The following is a 16,333-nucleotide window of genomic DNA, read 5'->3' on the forward strand; positions in this document are numbered from 1 at the left end:
AAACGTTTTATCAAAGATTATTCTGACTAATGAATAATTTTATCAGCTTCAAAATGAACAATATTATGTACAAGCTGCTCATGTGTTCACACCCTTATTTTTAATTTTCCTCTAATTCATTTTCTGCGCCACTTCAACATTTTGGTTGCTATGTTTGAATAAACTTTATTATTATATTATTATAAACTATTACATTGTACCATCATAGATAAAATCTTTGAAGTGGAAAATGATAACTAGGTTTTAGAAAAACACTGTCAAGGAAGTTGTCTATTTAACTTCTATTAAGGCACCTGCACACCAGAGGACGGTTACAGAGTACCTATTGCCTCCAAACCTATGGTCATTATCCTTAAACTATGGAGTCCACTAATGATATCTTAGCAATAACACTCATTTGGCCACTTGAATTGTTTGTATATACAATTTGCATGCATTGAAGAGCACAATGCCCAGATGTTGTAGCTGATAGGAATGGTATATATGCTATTTCCTTGTTGGTTATAATTTCTTTTTAAAGTCCATTTTGATAAATTATTGTCTTTTTGACAGTGATTAGGGGTTGTATAGCAGTAAGTAGAAATTTGATTTAGTGGGCTTATACGCATTTTAGTAATTAAAAAAAGAAAAGCAAAAAATACCATTATTTTACAGAGTACATTACGTGAATTAATTTAACAGCCCTTAAAATAATATATCAGTCATAAATGATAAGCTCACTCAGAGATGTAAAAATAGTAATAAAACAGAATTATGTATATATGGATTGTAATAAAGAAATATTAGAAGAATAAAATTAATAATTTCATACAAGTTTTTTAAATTAACTTCTTTTTAAATTAAATTCTTGTTTAGACTACAGCTAAAAAAAAGTTGGTAATTTTAGGACTACAACGTGTATATTCCAGTTTTATATCAATAACTTTATAATAACTATATATGTATTTGACATCAAGATTTATTCATGCTAGGACCTAGAACCGCGCATTATGTCTATAAGATTCTTGCTAGATTTGTAATTGGAGGAAAAGTTGTTAATATGAATTTTTTTAAAAAAATAACAATTATAAAGACTGCCAAATCGAAGGGTACGAGCATCCCAAACCTGGTCACAGCTGTAAAACTCAGGGCACTAATGACAAGGTCCCGTTCAAATATTGACATACCCTAAATACTCCACCCACGCAGAGCTTAAGCTCCTACTACATTTGCCTTTCAACTTCTACAACACCGAGGTAATTCTGATTGTGAATATGTCGATTTGCACCGATTGTATGAAAAATTTATGTATTTTTGTGTCAAAGGTTACTCGTATTGTGCTGCCTTTGCCACCCCTTTCTGCTAAGTTGAACCCGTCTCAATTTTGGGACATGCGCATTGCCCGCACGTGTTCATAAACAAATTCAAGGGGAAAGAAAGCAGAGAGTTGAGTCCATGTAACGTAGTTCGAACCAGCCACCCCTCTTACTCAGGTAGATTGCTGTGGGACTCAATAATTCAAACATGGGGACTGAAAATCAAATTCTTAACAGCCATGGCGTTCCAGTGAATTTAGATGCTAAGGATCGAAATACTGTAGAATATTTAGCGCAGTTACTCAAAGACAAGAAACAGATTCAAGCCTTTCCAAATGTGTTCATCCATGCAGAAAGATTATTAGATGAAGGTAAGTTTTTAAAAATTAATAATATATAATTGTATCTCTGTCTTCTACTATTATTTCAGTACTCTACATAAATGTAAGATGAACTGGCAACATGCTTGAAAGTTCATTTAATTATGGGTGTTTTGCTGACCCCATTCCAAAATCGGGACGTTCGCGTTTACTTACTGATCCAGTCATCTTTGACCTAAATAAACTGAGTTTTCTCCGTCATACGAGAGTGTATCTCACAGAGAATACAAATTCATAGACTTTTGTTAACCATCTGTTCAAAAACTTGTGAAAACTTTTGTGAAGTTTTTGGCCACGTACCCACCCACTTTGGCACAGCAGTGGTGATTTCTTCACTCGTCGGTAGCCATTTTGAATGTCACACTTTCTTTTACTTTCTCCATTTCTTTGGCGAAATATCGAGAGTCCAATATAAATTGAAGACTTGACACAATTGTTTTTAGTCATGCACTTGGTCTGAATGGTGTTTTAGGTATCAGGAAGGGCAACAGACTCTGCAGTAAATTAAAGCATATTAAAAAATAATAGATTTATTCATCTGTAAACACATTCAGTAGTAAATAGTTAAATGGTATAGATAATGTGTACCACAAAAGTTTTAAGCTAAGGTTTTACACGGATCTTGAGATAAATGTACCCAGTTAACCTCTTATAGAGACTGCCCACATTTGTGTAGCTGAATGTGTTTCCTGTGTGTTTAGGCTGATTCACATTATTTCTTCTCCAACACAAGGAAATGTCTTCACTGCTTTATGTGTTTGTACAGGGATAGGGGGGCTTGCCTATTTATACATTGATACAGAGTCTGCCCAGTTATGTTTAAAAACACTGAATATATTTGTCTGCAGTATAACTTGTAGCTAGTGTAAACAAATAATTCAGATGATTTTTCTAAATCTGTTCTGTGATACATGTATCCTTTTTGTCAAATATCATGACTTTACCCTGTAAAGCATTGAACCGATGAGTGTTATAATAACCCTAAGTAGAGATAAGTGTAATCTATAGTGCGTAGTGTACTACAAATCCAGCCCCCTGTTTTTCATATTGATTACTCTTAGCACAGATTTATTGGAAGGTGATTTAGCTAGCACATGTTTCCTTACCATTTCTCAATGCCAGTATTGATTAATTAATTGACAAGGTCTTAGAGCTAAAGCCTCCTTGTTTGGTTATAGGGGAAGTTTGTGCAGTGTGTACCTGTCCCGCAAGCTTGTTCTTCCCCAGCTGAAAAAGTAGTTTCACAGGAAACTGTTTCCACGATAGCAGAATGCCTTATTTGCTTGCTAGCAGACAATGGGCTTGATTAAGAGAAAGGGGCATTTGGCACTCTGAGTTAAGAATGAAATTAAGCCAGAAACATTTCTAACTGAAATGTGTAACACAGAAGTTAGTTTTTATTGCACTTTATTGGCCATTTGTAGAAGTTGTTGATAGCTTACACATTTATCTTGTTAAGTGCTTGTGTAAATTTGATCAATCAGCTATCAAACTGAATGATTATTGACCAAAACCCTTTGCATGGTGTTTGATACACAACTGATAACACCGCTTAAGATATGCAGCACATAGAGGTGGTAGGATTTTGATAAGTCAAGCATTTAATGCCAAAACAATAAGGCTAATTGGTTTACAAGCAGCAGATTGATTAAATCCCAAGTGTATTCAGCCAGGTTGTTTTGGATCTGGCTTTTTTGTACCCAGAGGAAGGACCTGAATAAATGCAGGTCAATAGATTAAGTTGTGACCATTGAGTTATGAATCAAGGCAGTAGCGTTTTATTTGAGACTGGAGCCCCTTGGAAGATTTTATAGTGGCGATGTTTGAAAACCACAACTATTTAGGTGTATTGACACAAGCTAGGAGATCCTCATTGTGCTGTCATTTGAGAAGGTTTTATCGAGTGAAAAAATGGGCGGAGGCAAAAAAAATGAAACATTTTAAATGATTGGTATCTTTTGAAGTGGTTTAACTTCATTTGTGGTCTCTCTGTAGTAAATATATGATGTGCATTGTTAGAGCAAGCTGTGCTGAGACGCTGTTCACTCCAGTTGCATCTTGACAAAGGCAATTGAATACAGATGGAGGTGCATCCCCCTGTGCATTTTATGATATATTGGTAGAGTTCTTACAGATTGATTGTGACATTTACTTAAATTTCCATGGGAACTCTCCATTTCCTGAGCTGTAAATATGAGTCCAATGAAATACAGAGACAAAACTAATATCAACTTGGGCATTTCTGGTCAAAAGATGGGGGGAGGGGGGGGGGAGGTCAAATGCGCAGACTGGTATAGGTATATTGAAATACTGATTATGCCATAATGTGATACTCCACTAATTAAGGATGATGATAATCTTGGTGGTGAAAATGTCTTTGGACTCTGCGCCCCCTTCAATTTTCTGCATGAAAACCCTCTGTGAAAATTCCATCCCCTTTTGTGAAGTTGCCACAATACGTGTAATTATTTTCTTCTATCAGCCCCTGATATAAGAAGACGGTTAGTGTTCATTATAGCACTCCCTTTGGGAGAAACAGCCTAAAGACAGAGAATGTCATGGTTATGTCATCCTTTTTTGTCCAAGGCAATCCCATAGAAATGCCATTGATTTAGGCCTGCATGATTGAGTAACAGCCACTGGTGCTTGCCATCCACCCATCTAATTTTCACATTGACAGAGCATAGAAATTCACAGAGTGGCTGTGGGTATCTTTTGTGTCTTGTTCAAAGGCAAAAGAATGAGGTGTGTGACCTTTTGACGGCATGGAATTATTTCTATCTGCCCCTTGAAAAGGTGAAGCGATGGTAAATTGCTGCCTTAACTTAAACTAGGAGGACCGAAGCAGTTTAATTTCAGGGCTGCAGATGATAAGATGATGCATTTGCACATTAGTGCCTTCTTTTGACAGAAAAGTTGGAAATTTGAATTTCAATCCCCTAAGAAAAGAAGAGAGGTCCATTTGCAAATAACCACCTTTGCTTCTCTTGGAGACACCGAAGAATGTATAACCTAGGGTCTAAGTGTTCATGCCTATAATTAATAGGAATATATCTGCAGATATCAAGTTTTTAATGGAGACAGAGAGTTAATCTAACTGTCTGGACAATATCTCATAATTTTGTCTAGACAGGGTCCCTTAATGAAGAAATTGAGTGTTTCCACTTGCATATGATCTAAGCAGTTTTAAATGAACTAATTACCTTTCAAAAGTATAAAGGATCTTGTTTCTTGTTTTAATAAGAAAACACTTGCATTTGAAAAAATCTTTCAAATGCTGCATTTTTTTTTTTTTTTTTTTTTTTTTTTGTTAAAATAAGTGCATGGTTCTAGGCTTTTCGAGTTTGAACACTGCCTCGGTAGTAGTTTCAAGAAAGTGTGTTAATACTACTGCCAGTATCACAACATTTAAGGTTACACATGATATATAAGCTGTCACAGTGGGCTACCTTTGATGTTTGCTATGTCACCCCTGGTACCAGGAACTATGGATTTTACGCCAATATTTCAACAAACATTTTACAAATGCCTTTTCTCCTGTGTAGTGTTCTTTGGATTCATCTTCCACTATGCTCTAGTTCATAGGTAGTGCTGTTTGCAGTAAATAAAAATAATATTTCAAAAATAATAACAATGACAAAAATTATTTTGAAAATAGAGGAAAAAGCATTTTTGAAGTTTTATATGGGAGACATTTCTTTCAAAAGGTATCTGGATTTAAAACAAACTTTATGCCTACACTGGCCAAGTTCTTTGTTTTGGCCTTGATATGTGGCCTTCACTACCGCTGAATAAGCAGATAAGATCCATTACGGGGACAAGACAAGAATTTGTGAGAGCCACCAAACAGTAAGATACCCTTGAAATATGCCCTACCCCATAATTTCAATTTTGATTGTGCAAAAATAACTGATATTTCCATCTCTGGGTGACAATGGTCTCTTTGCTTTTAGAGTCCTCTCTTTACTACAAGTACACTGACGGCAGTGGAGATAAAGAAGATTGGTATATAATTTACATAAAATGTGGCAGCTATAAAATATTTAGAATTGTTATCTATAATGTTTTTGGCAGTCATTACCCCAATTATGCAAAGGTGCCTCCAGTATTAGTCACAATAGGAGTCGGCACACTGCCTGGTTAAATAGCATTTGTGCTTTCTGTGAGTTTTAATAGCAGTCATTTGCAAAATCGTCCTTTCTTTTTAAGAGCAAAAACAGTAATTTGCTAAACTGTTTATAATTATCAAAATTATTATATGGCTTAAATGTGTCATATATAAGTGACTGGATTGTTTGACTTTTTGATTTTTAATAAACAATAAAAAAAGATAGAAACACTTTGCTTCTACAATTGCACCAGTTATTTTCCAATTCTGTAAATAGCATCTACAAAAAACAAAATACTTCCAAATATTATATTATATACAATTTTATATTTTCATTATAGGCATTCTGTTTTAACCATATTTCATATATTATATTTTACATTGTATGATCTTTGCCTGCTAATTTCTACTTTTTTTCTGGTGCAGTGTTCTAATTTTCTTGTATTTTATGTTATTCCAGAGATTAGCAAGGTGCGAGTAGGTCTTTTTCATCTAAATGGCAGTAACGAGCCTCTCAGCTTGCCAGACCCACAGGGGCCACTTCTCCAACTCTCAGAAAAAGTATTTGTTCCAGTAAAAGAACACCCAGAGGTATTGAAATAAAATTAAAATTTAATTTGTCTTTAATTTATAAGAAAAATGTGCTCTTGTTCTAATTTAAGTCTTTCTCAGATAGTGTAATATTTGTCAAAAAAAATTGCCAAAAGTGTTAATTGAGATTTTGTCTTTTCCTACTTGTTTTCTAGAAATTAAATGTAAGGGAAAATAAATATTTTTTGCCATCTACTAAGAAAATACATAGATGGATTTTTCTCTTACTTCAGGGGTAAAATCCACCAATATATAACTTAATTGTGTTTGGAAAATTGTTTTTTGATTACCTCTATCTATATGCCAACATCTCACTTTATTTATTTCCAGAGAGGAGAGTGATATCTTAATGCTATATCAGATCTCTTCATCTGCTATATCGGACATTCAATATAGTAGCACTTTACTATGGCATTCACCTTTCAGATCTCTCATTTCGAGCTAATATCATTTTGTCATTTGGGAAAATTGGATCATGGGAGGAAATTGTAAACTTTCTCTCTAAATGAACTTGACATCAGAGATCTCTTTTTTTTTTCTTTCTTTGCTTGTAAACTGTGTGTTATATTCTTAAAGCAGCAATACTGCATTTATGGAAATCTAGCCATAGAATACACCCAATGATCTCAGTTGTCAAAATTGATTATCTCTATGCTGCATCACAGGCATTTACTAACATCGTTTTTCCCTCCCAAAGAAGGTAGATAAAAATTGACTACTTTGAGAGAGAGAAGAGAGCAAAACAAAACAAATCAAATCATTGTTTAAGAATTTTAACAGGGATTCACTGAAGAATGAATTTCTCTTGAAGCAAAAACACACTCCAAAGCTGTTTTCCTTTTTAAGTCAGCAAGCACTGGTGGTGATAAAAGTATTATTTCCTCCGTTGTACCAGCTATCTGTCCAGGTCATCGGATGTGCTCTTCCTTTTGGCCAAGTCTCCGTGATCCTATCTTACTTCACAGATCATATCCAGAATGGCCCTAGTGCTTAATTAACGCGGCTGGATTAATTGATTCAGCAGGTTGTGATAAGCTTTGACAGCTTACCAGGATAACTTGCCTAATGTAATTGGTCTGAATTGGATTAAATTGTCATTTGTGTCTCTTCTCTTGCATTAAGGGCGTCTTAATCTGCACATCTTTTGACTTCTCGAAGTGTCAATCAAATATTTTGATTTAGTACTCTCAGTATATTCACTGTACTACGATATTGTGGCAAAGATAAAGTAGACAAAAGTTTTGGAAAAAAAAGGTGATTCCATGTCATTGTCTTTGGGAAGAGGTTAAATCCCACCCCCACCCCACCCCTGCCAAATTATTTAGTTACATTCAGTTAATGTGCAAATGGTCCTTGTGGACAGATTTCAGTGAGCAACTGTAAGTAATAATATTGTAGGATTTGGAAGTCCCATAAAGTCATATCACAAAAACAGCTGTGTAATTTTCGTCGTCAAAATGAAAACATTCCCAAGCATGTGGCACTTAATTTGGAAAAAAAAAAAAGAATCCAATTTTCTACACTATAAATGAGCCCAAGTTAAAAACCCTTTGATACATTAGCCTTATTTGTTGCCAATTAAGTAACAGCTTTCATGATATAAATCTCAAACTGGCAAGACGAGGGCCCCGCTCTTGTAAACCGGGTTTCTCTGGAGTTTCATTGCACAGTCTTTGTTGCGCAGGAAACAACTTGGGAGAAATGTTCACACTCACAAGTGGTTTTAATTTGTTAGGAACAGAAGGACATTTACAGAGCTGGTCATGGCATATTGCCATGGAAATGAGACTTCCTGTGGGGATCTTATAAATTTCGGTCTTAAAACGTGTGGCAAGTCCATGGAAAAAGAAACCTGTGGCTGTTAGGAGATTGTATTTGCTCCCCCAAGTACAAAAATACACTGCTGCTCTGGGTAGAAGTGGTGTTTAGGGTTTCAAAGCATCTGGATTAAGCCATTCAGTTGACAGTTGCACACAGGTGCTGTGGCAGAAGTACATTTTAACCGGGTTTTTACCTTCCTTGGGTTAAGTTCAGATTACACCTTAAGATTGTAATCCTGACTTCTAGTGGGTGTTTTGTATCAGAAACCTTGCGAAAACTTTTCACAATATGTGTGCATTAATATATGCTTGTGTTTACCTAGACTCCCTCCTCAATACATTTGTCTCCGAGCTGCTTAGACAAAAGGCTGTTTGGGTTGCCATTGAAAGTGAATTTTTGCTCCAGCGATTCAGGCCTTTATGTTGGTATATGGAATTTACATTATCACACAGGAAATCTGGATTTGGCAGCCAAGAGAGTACGTTGCATTCAGGCCCTATTGTCGCAGGAGATTTCAATTGATCGATTTGTCTTTGAAATTTGAATCACAGTCAATATGTTTGCAGAAATAATAGAGAGAGGGAGATGTGAGTGTGAGATTGGTGATATTCTATTTTATAAGACATTTACAGAAATTGCTTCTCAAGAACAATCGCCATATACCATTTGCTGAACGATTGTTTGCTGTGTATGTTTTCCCAAGACCTGCTTGATTATCTTGTTTAGACCTCTGCCTACAGAAATAATACAGCTCACTTCCCAAAACATCCAATAATATGTTCAGTCAGCAAGTGGCATGGTAGTATCTAAACTTAACGATTAAATTCTTTTTATTTTATTTAATCAAGCTCATGTTCTTTGAATCAGTTTTGGCAGGAGATGCTCAGGCGACCATGAGGCATGTTGGGTTATCTTGCAATGTAATCAGAAGTTGATATTGATCAAATTAAATGTAAAATCTAGAAAGTAAGTGGGTTGAAAGTTTAATGTCAAACCAAAAAATATAAAGATAAATAAACCAGCTGGATAATTATGGGGTTTTTTTTTTTTTTTTTCGCAAGTGATTTTTTTTCTCAACAAAACAGATTATAGGCTGGATAGATAACATAGTTGTATAAAGATTAACACAGATAATAAAACTGCCTTCAAGATATTTGAGATGTGACATGTCTTTAGTATGGTATTGTCAGTGTCATCCATCCTGTATTGAAAAGTACCTCCGTTGCGCATAAACATTAAGGCATATACCCCTGATACCCTGGTCATAGGACAATGGAGGAGCTTAGATTGCTCTACTGACCACATTCTATACTATAATGATTGTTTGCCTTCCAGTTTCGGTTACCTAAAGCAGAATGAGGCCTCTTCTTCTTCAATCAGTTGACTAGTTTTACCTGTGGTATCAAGTTGAAGGCGTTACATGAATGTGTCCTTCCGTACTGAATGACTGGAGGGGAGAGGCTAGCAGACCCGGTCGGTCGCCTTAGAAGTTATCATTTAATGCCCTGCCTTGTGGCCTTTAAGCCATTTTTACCGAGTTGCCTTTTTATTTCCTTGCATGCATATGACCCTCTAAATGTTTTGTTGAGACATTTTTTATTTCCCAACATGTCCTAATGTGCCATTAAACTTTTTTTACTGACTGTCTGTTTTGCCTTAGCATATTGATATATTAAAAAAAACACAAAGCAAGGAGGCGGACAGAGACTACTGTGTTTAAACTGTACAAAGAATGTATATGGCTCCGAAATACAAATATTTGCTGTAGCAGCTCGTGTAACTGGTTATGTCAATGAGGATAAATGGGTTTCACTTTGGTGATAGTTCACTGCCTGGCTTTTCCCTTAAAGCCATCAAGATGATGAATACTACTGTCCTCTGCTAGAAGGGTTAAACAGAGGTCCGTACAGTTCTGTTCACACTGGGATTTGGTCTAGTCAAAACTGAATGGTGAAAACTGCAGGGAACCCAGTTTGTTACTGCAGTGGTTTCTGGTTGCAATATCCTCAACATGATATAATGCAGTCAACTCTGTGGCTGTCATAATTTTGTACACCCCTTGTTGTTTAAACCAGCTGGTACTGCTTCTCTGAAAAGAGAGCCCTATTTTTCTTTGCTGAGGTCCAGTCCAGTTCAGACCAACGAGCCCAACCCACTGAGCTCTGTATCCAATTTGCATGCACTTTCTCGCCCATTGTTGATATGGCTCCTATTTGCACAGTGCAAGTAGTCTCTTATGTGTTTGCCCACAGGAGAAATGTAAAGGAGAGGGTCAAGTGGTAGTTGGTAGCCATTTCTGAACATGATGCTTATCCTATTATGTGACAGGAGACAATAACTATTTAGTGACCCCCCTCTTCCCCCACCCTTCCATAGTTTTGTCAATGTGGATTGCAGCACACCTGGCATAGATACTTTGTTTTTACCTTGGAAATAAACCTAAAGTCGATTTTTTTTCTGTTTGGGATATTTTAAGAATTATACAAATTGTTGCAATGATCATGATGTTTGTGACTTCTGTTTTGCAGATTATCATAGTTGACTTGTCATCTGAATGACAATTTATGCTGCAAACAGAGATTCCTCATATGCTTCATTTCATTCTTTATTGCACCATGCACACATTCAAGTACTGATGATATAATATGAGATGTAACTAGATTCTTATTGTTTTTTGCTACAGGAATGGATTTTTATCACTCTGGTAATACCCCAGGCGGGTCTGAAGTTGCTTCTTATTCAACATGTAACACAACACCTAGATTCTTTCTGTTTTTTGTTTTCAGTTCAACTTTGTTGGTAGGATATTAGGTCCACAGGGTCACACCATTAAAGAACTAGAAAAGAGTACGGGTTGCCGAATCATGGTTAGAGGTAGAGGATCAATGAGGGATAAGAAAAAGGTAAGTGAAGTGAGTTTTGTGTCATGATTTCTTAAAAAGAGAACAGGTTGCAGAATTGTTGCATAGATAAGCCACACATTAGTGATGGATGAAAAAAAAAAAGGTAAGTCATGAGTTTACAGCTTTTGTATTATTTTTTTGTTTAAATATGAATGGGTTTTAGAAGGAATACGGGCTGCAAAACTATAATGATAGGGGAAACGGCAACGCAATGGGTATTAAAGAAAGGGTTGGTTCTGATAGTGTTATGTTCGTCATGGATCATTTATCGAAAAAAATGTGCTGAGCGTAGTAAATGATAGTGTTATATGAACTAAAGATTTATAGGCAATATCAGACCATGCAGAGAGATTTGTGGCCTCTCTCTCCATATGTAGTAGTGGAATGAGGATATTGAAATTGAATCTATGAAGATTTATTGTGCGCTTCGTGTTTTGTAAAAATAATTTATGGTTTTCTTAGTCACTTTTACTACGGTTATTAAATGTTAAAGACAGTTCTAAGATCCTTTAACATGATGGCTTGCATGGTTAACAGCATCTAAAATCAAACAGAACATTGCTGGTTCCGATTTCATTTTGACACCCCGCAGGAATGGAACATTAAACAACACTGCACGGCTTGGCAGGCACAGGCTATGAAAAAGTAGCCCCCCCATTAAACTTGTCGCCACATCAGTTTAATAGCCCCTTCTCTTCTGAGGAAACACAATATTTGAAAGATAGGTGATTTTGGAGTGGAATTCCCATAGCGGATTTGAATGTGAAAAGCAAGGGGGAGAATGTTGAAATAAAGAGGTGCAGAGGTAGGGGATGGGCATGGTTTATAACTACACTTCAAAGTGGCTACCGGAATCGTTATGCACAATTTGGCTACCGAGGCAGAAAAGTTCATCACATGATTTTCACAGCCAACCAAGGGGCTTGCCGTACGTATAAATCACTACTATCAAACTGAAGGCAAATTGCCAGATGGATCTGAAAACATGCAAACTTGTTTTAAAAAAAGAGAGATGGATCCTTGGATGTGTTTTTCTAACTGAATTGTCAGAGGAAATAAAGCTGTTATGATGTATTGCCAAGTTTGGCTGTAATTTACATTGAAAATGTCAGTTATGTCATCACGTTTTTTTTTTTTTTTCTAAATCAAAACCAATTCAGACCCATTTATTTCAGTGGCTGTTTTTTTATATCTCTCAATTTTTTTTAAACACCTGGAGAACAAGCCCAGATTTGGACAAGTAAAGGGCCAAGGTGTCTTTATGGATGAAATTAAATACCTTCAAGCTGGGCTTTGGGACAATCTGACTAATAATCTGAATATCCCCTCTTTCCTCATACAGATTAACAGGAAATCATTCAAGACATAAACTACTACTATTTATGCTGACCTGGACAAGTACTAGCCCTTGGCCATTGGGGATATTGCTAATTTATGTCCATACCTTTAGTGTAAAATAAGCTTGGAAAGGTGTATTTTGTCACCTAATGCCAGGCTAATCTACCCACAGGACATCCATTTCACTTTCAATAGGGTTTGAAAAATCATCAACTTTTGACAGTCATGTCAGTTAAAGAATTTACATGAATAATCGTCTCTTGTCAAGGGTGGTGCTTGGAATTTTAATACTAAAGATCATGGCTGCATTTTCTATTAGGAAATACAATTACCAAAATTGGCCTTGTGCACATCAAAAATTGACTGTCGATCTTCATCCCTACCTTGACCTTGACCTATCTATTTTACCAATTATTTAATTGTTAGTGAATCATTATGGTCGGTGGCTTAGAGAAATTTGGCAATTTAATCCCGAAGCCTGAGAGAGTGATTCTACAGAGACCCGACTTGTCTATATCTGTGCGAGTTCAGAATGATTGAATGGAGGTTCTGGGAAAGTCAGGGGACTACAGCTGTCAGAGGGGATTATCAACAGCTTATACTGGGATAGCTTTGTTGCAGTGAAATCAATAAACTATAATTGATCTAATCTGTCCTAAGTTGAAAATAAAGATGCTGCTTGGTGTCTGCTTAGAACATTTTTCCTTTTGAGTGCTTTGTATCTAGTTGAGCTCAGAATACTAATATATAATATGATTTTATCATGTAGAAGCCTAGTTGTGTTGGGAGTAGCGTAGAGGTTCGACTGGGAGCAAGATGGGGCTGAACTCCCCTTAGTACCCAATTACAGTGGGATAATGGATGAGAACTTCTATCTGCGATTAAAGTGGGAGTTGTTTTGGACTAAACATATGTGGAGTTCCTCCTCAAAATGAAATTAAGCTTTATTTCCTCACATCTGACCCATGGTCAAAGCTATTAAGAAACGGAAAATTGCTGTCTAGTTTTTCCACTGCAGCATGGCAAGTTTAAGCTTTAGACCAGATTGGTTGCTTGGCTTAATATTGAACTAGGTTCCTGTTGGTATTTGGCTTTTGAAATAGAAGGGGTAGTCACAATGAATGAGTCTTGAACCTCCAGTAAAGAACTGAGCAAGAATTTCCATTCACATGCCAAAAATGTTTTCTTATATATTTAACATACTAGGGTCAACCATGACAATATGGTCTGCAGTTATTTGAATATGGTGAAAAGAAAATCTGTCCCCACCCTCTTAAACAAAAGGAAGAAGTGGGAATGACATTTGGGTTTTTTTTTTTTTTCTTGTAGTTCAAGTATAAAATTTGCTTTGGAAGAAGTTATCTTGATTTTGTCTGTGACATGCTCTAAGCTACTTGTCTAAACAACAGGGAACCCATGAAACCATATTTAGATCTACACAAGATTAGGACTGAAATATATACAAACCTCATGAGATACAGAAATTGCAGTGTTTAATAGTTTAATAGAAAAAAAGTATTGGAGGGGGGGGGGGGCACAGTTTTGGAATACTGCCTTTGATACAGTTCAAGTCTGGTATTTAATTATGCTGCTAATAAAAATGAGACTACTCTACAAACAAACTCTTGGTGGCCTACTTTAAATACTGGTAGTTTGGGATCACTGCCTGGTGGCAACACTGCCGTGGAACTGGCATTAAGTTGGCTTAAATGGGTCTAGAATTTCCTTTTCCTAAATCAAGATACATGGCTGCCCAAATATTGTGTCTGCAAGGATCTTTATCATAGCTGCATATTTTAAGAAGTTGGCATGTAAATGAATTATTTATGAAAACACACATTTGCATAAGAAAGTTTCAGAGGTTGATTTTTAATTTGCAGTTTAAAGCATGACTGTAAAAAATATTAATAGTTAGAATTATTCTTTAAAAGAAACTGTTGATGGCATATCAACAGATGTGTGTTAGACAGATACAAAAATGAATGCAAGAAATGGAGGGTCCATTTAAAAGAATATGACATGTAAGATGGACAAGAGGTATAGGATTATTTAAAGTCCATCAAAATGCCACTCTGCCTTCCCTGTGGAGATGTAGTTAGCTGTTGCCCATCCATCACTGTGACAGTGCCCAGCACAGTGGACCCACTGTCTTTGTCCTCGGTCATAAGGGCCAGTCTGTTTGCTGACCATCCTGGGGCAAGCACATTGACCAGTTAGTTTTGTCATCAACATGCTATTATTTATGTAAGATCTGCTTGTTTCTGTGAAATCAAAGTCAGTTTCATAGTTGAGTGTCTTGTTATGTGACCAAGTCACGAACATGTAAAACTGGGAATTTTTTTATATGATAAAAATGTTACTTGTCTCTTTTACAACAGAAAACAAAAATGTGACGAGAAGAATTGCACTAGATTCCTGTAACTAAAAATTGTGGTCCTATTATCTTAAAGATTGATAAAATGAAGAGATTCCTTATTTTAGGTGTTTTATTGTTATTATATTACATCCCTGTATGCAGTGTTAGAAATTAAGGCTGGACCGTCTGCCCGGGGCTGACAACTTTCAGAACGGGCTGAGAAGTTATCCCACCCAGCAGACATTCAGTCCAGCTACTTTTCAAGATGGCTGGACTTTCGGTCCAGCAACTAATTTTCCTAAGAGGCAAACACTGCCTGTATGGTATAAGTAGGTAGTGGTAAACCAAGGGAAAACCACCCAACTAAACTGAAAATGCATTTTTAATGCTTATTTTCTTTATAGAACCTGCCCATTTTAAGGCATGTCCTCAAACCCATTGTTTTTGCCATTGTAGCCAGAATTGCAATTAACCAAAATAAGTAGCTTGTTTCTGTAAAACCCATTTAATGTTACAAAGAGAAAGGAGGATATTACTGGTAATGCAGGTAATTATTAAAAAGCATTTTTGCTATTTACTTGTAGTCGCTGGTTTCTGAGAAATGAAAGCCATCCTGTTACAGTGAAACGGATTAGCTTCAGGGGTACTCTTTATAAAAATGAAGGGGGGGGGGGGAGGTTGGTTTTCAACATCAACTGGTATGTTTCTGTATCCATCTTTGACAATTTAACTTCGATTATTCAGCCCTGTTAAGTTTTCGTTATTTGATTTTGTTCTGTTTTTTTTTTTTTATGAAAGAAAGTTTCAGATAAGATTGAAGTGTTTCTGTGTATTTTCTTTGAACAGTACAGGTTAGGCCTTGTCAAAATACTGATGTGTCATTCCTGAATACAGTATATGACTGTTAACATTCTTTAAGATCACTTGTTCTTGTCAAGTCAAATCAGTGTTATTATTGTTAAGATAGGGAGTGCAGTTTTAAAAGCTTGGACTGGATGGCGCAGCTGAACTAGTCATTTATTCATTTATTCAAAAAATGTTACTCATTTGGCAAGGAACTTTTTATCAATATGTATATTATGCTGAATAGATATGTTTTTTTATTTATTTTTGTTATTATTATTATTATTATTATTGAAAGTAAATATTTTTTGGTCTTTTCTAGGAGGAACAATATAGAGGCAAGCCAAACTGGGAACACTTAAATGAAGAGTTACATGTATTAATAAATGTAGAAGACACAAAAACCAGAGCTGAGATGAAACTACAAAGGGCTGTGGAGGAAGTGAGGAAGTTGTTAGTGCCAGCGGTAAGAAAAGAAATAATTATAAATATCAGCACGCGCAGTGCACTTGTAACTTGCCAATATCCCCTTTGTGGCCATGTCCCTAGGTGCTTAAGAAAGCAGAGATGCTGGTATTAAAATATGCTGATTCAATAATGTTACTTGATGTCATACATTGCTTAAGGAGTTGTTCATTTAGTTTTATATTCACATCAAGTGGAAAGACTGTAGATTTGTTGCAAGGTTTCCGTGGCGA

The 16,333-nt window shown here is 36.0% G+C and overlaps 1 protein-coding gene across 2 annotated transcripts in view; it reads left to right on the forward strand.

The window, feature by feature from the left end:
- Positions 1-1,379: 1,379 nt before the first annotated feature.
- Positions 1,380-16,333, forward strand: part of LOC106171993 (protein quaking-B) — a 32,856-nt gene continuing 17,902 nt past the window's right edge. For both annotated transcript variants that reach the window (XM_013552555.2, XM_013552554.2), the window contains exons 1-4: positions 1,380-1,666; positions 6,244-6,374; positions 10,982-11,098; positions 15,958-16,101. In XM_013552555.2, coding sequence (XP_013408009.2) covers positions 1,504-1,666; positions 6,244-6,374; positions 10,982-11,098; positions 15,958-16,101 — 555 coding nt within the window. In that variant the 5' untranslated portion in view covers positions 1,380-1,503. The remainder of the gene's footprint in view (positions 1,667-6,243; positions 6,375-10,981; positions 11,099-15,957; positions 16,102-16,333) is intronic.

This window comes from Lingula anatina, chromosome 1 (assembly GCF_051362555.1).
Source record: "Lingula anatina isolate TDL-2025a chromosome 1, LinAna3.0, whole genome shotgun sequence".
NCBI classification, from domain to species: Eukaryota; Metazoa; Brachiopoda; class Lingulata; order Lingulida; family Lingulidae; genus Lingula; species Lingula anatina.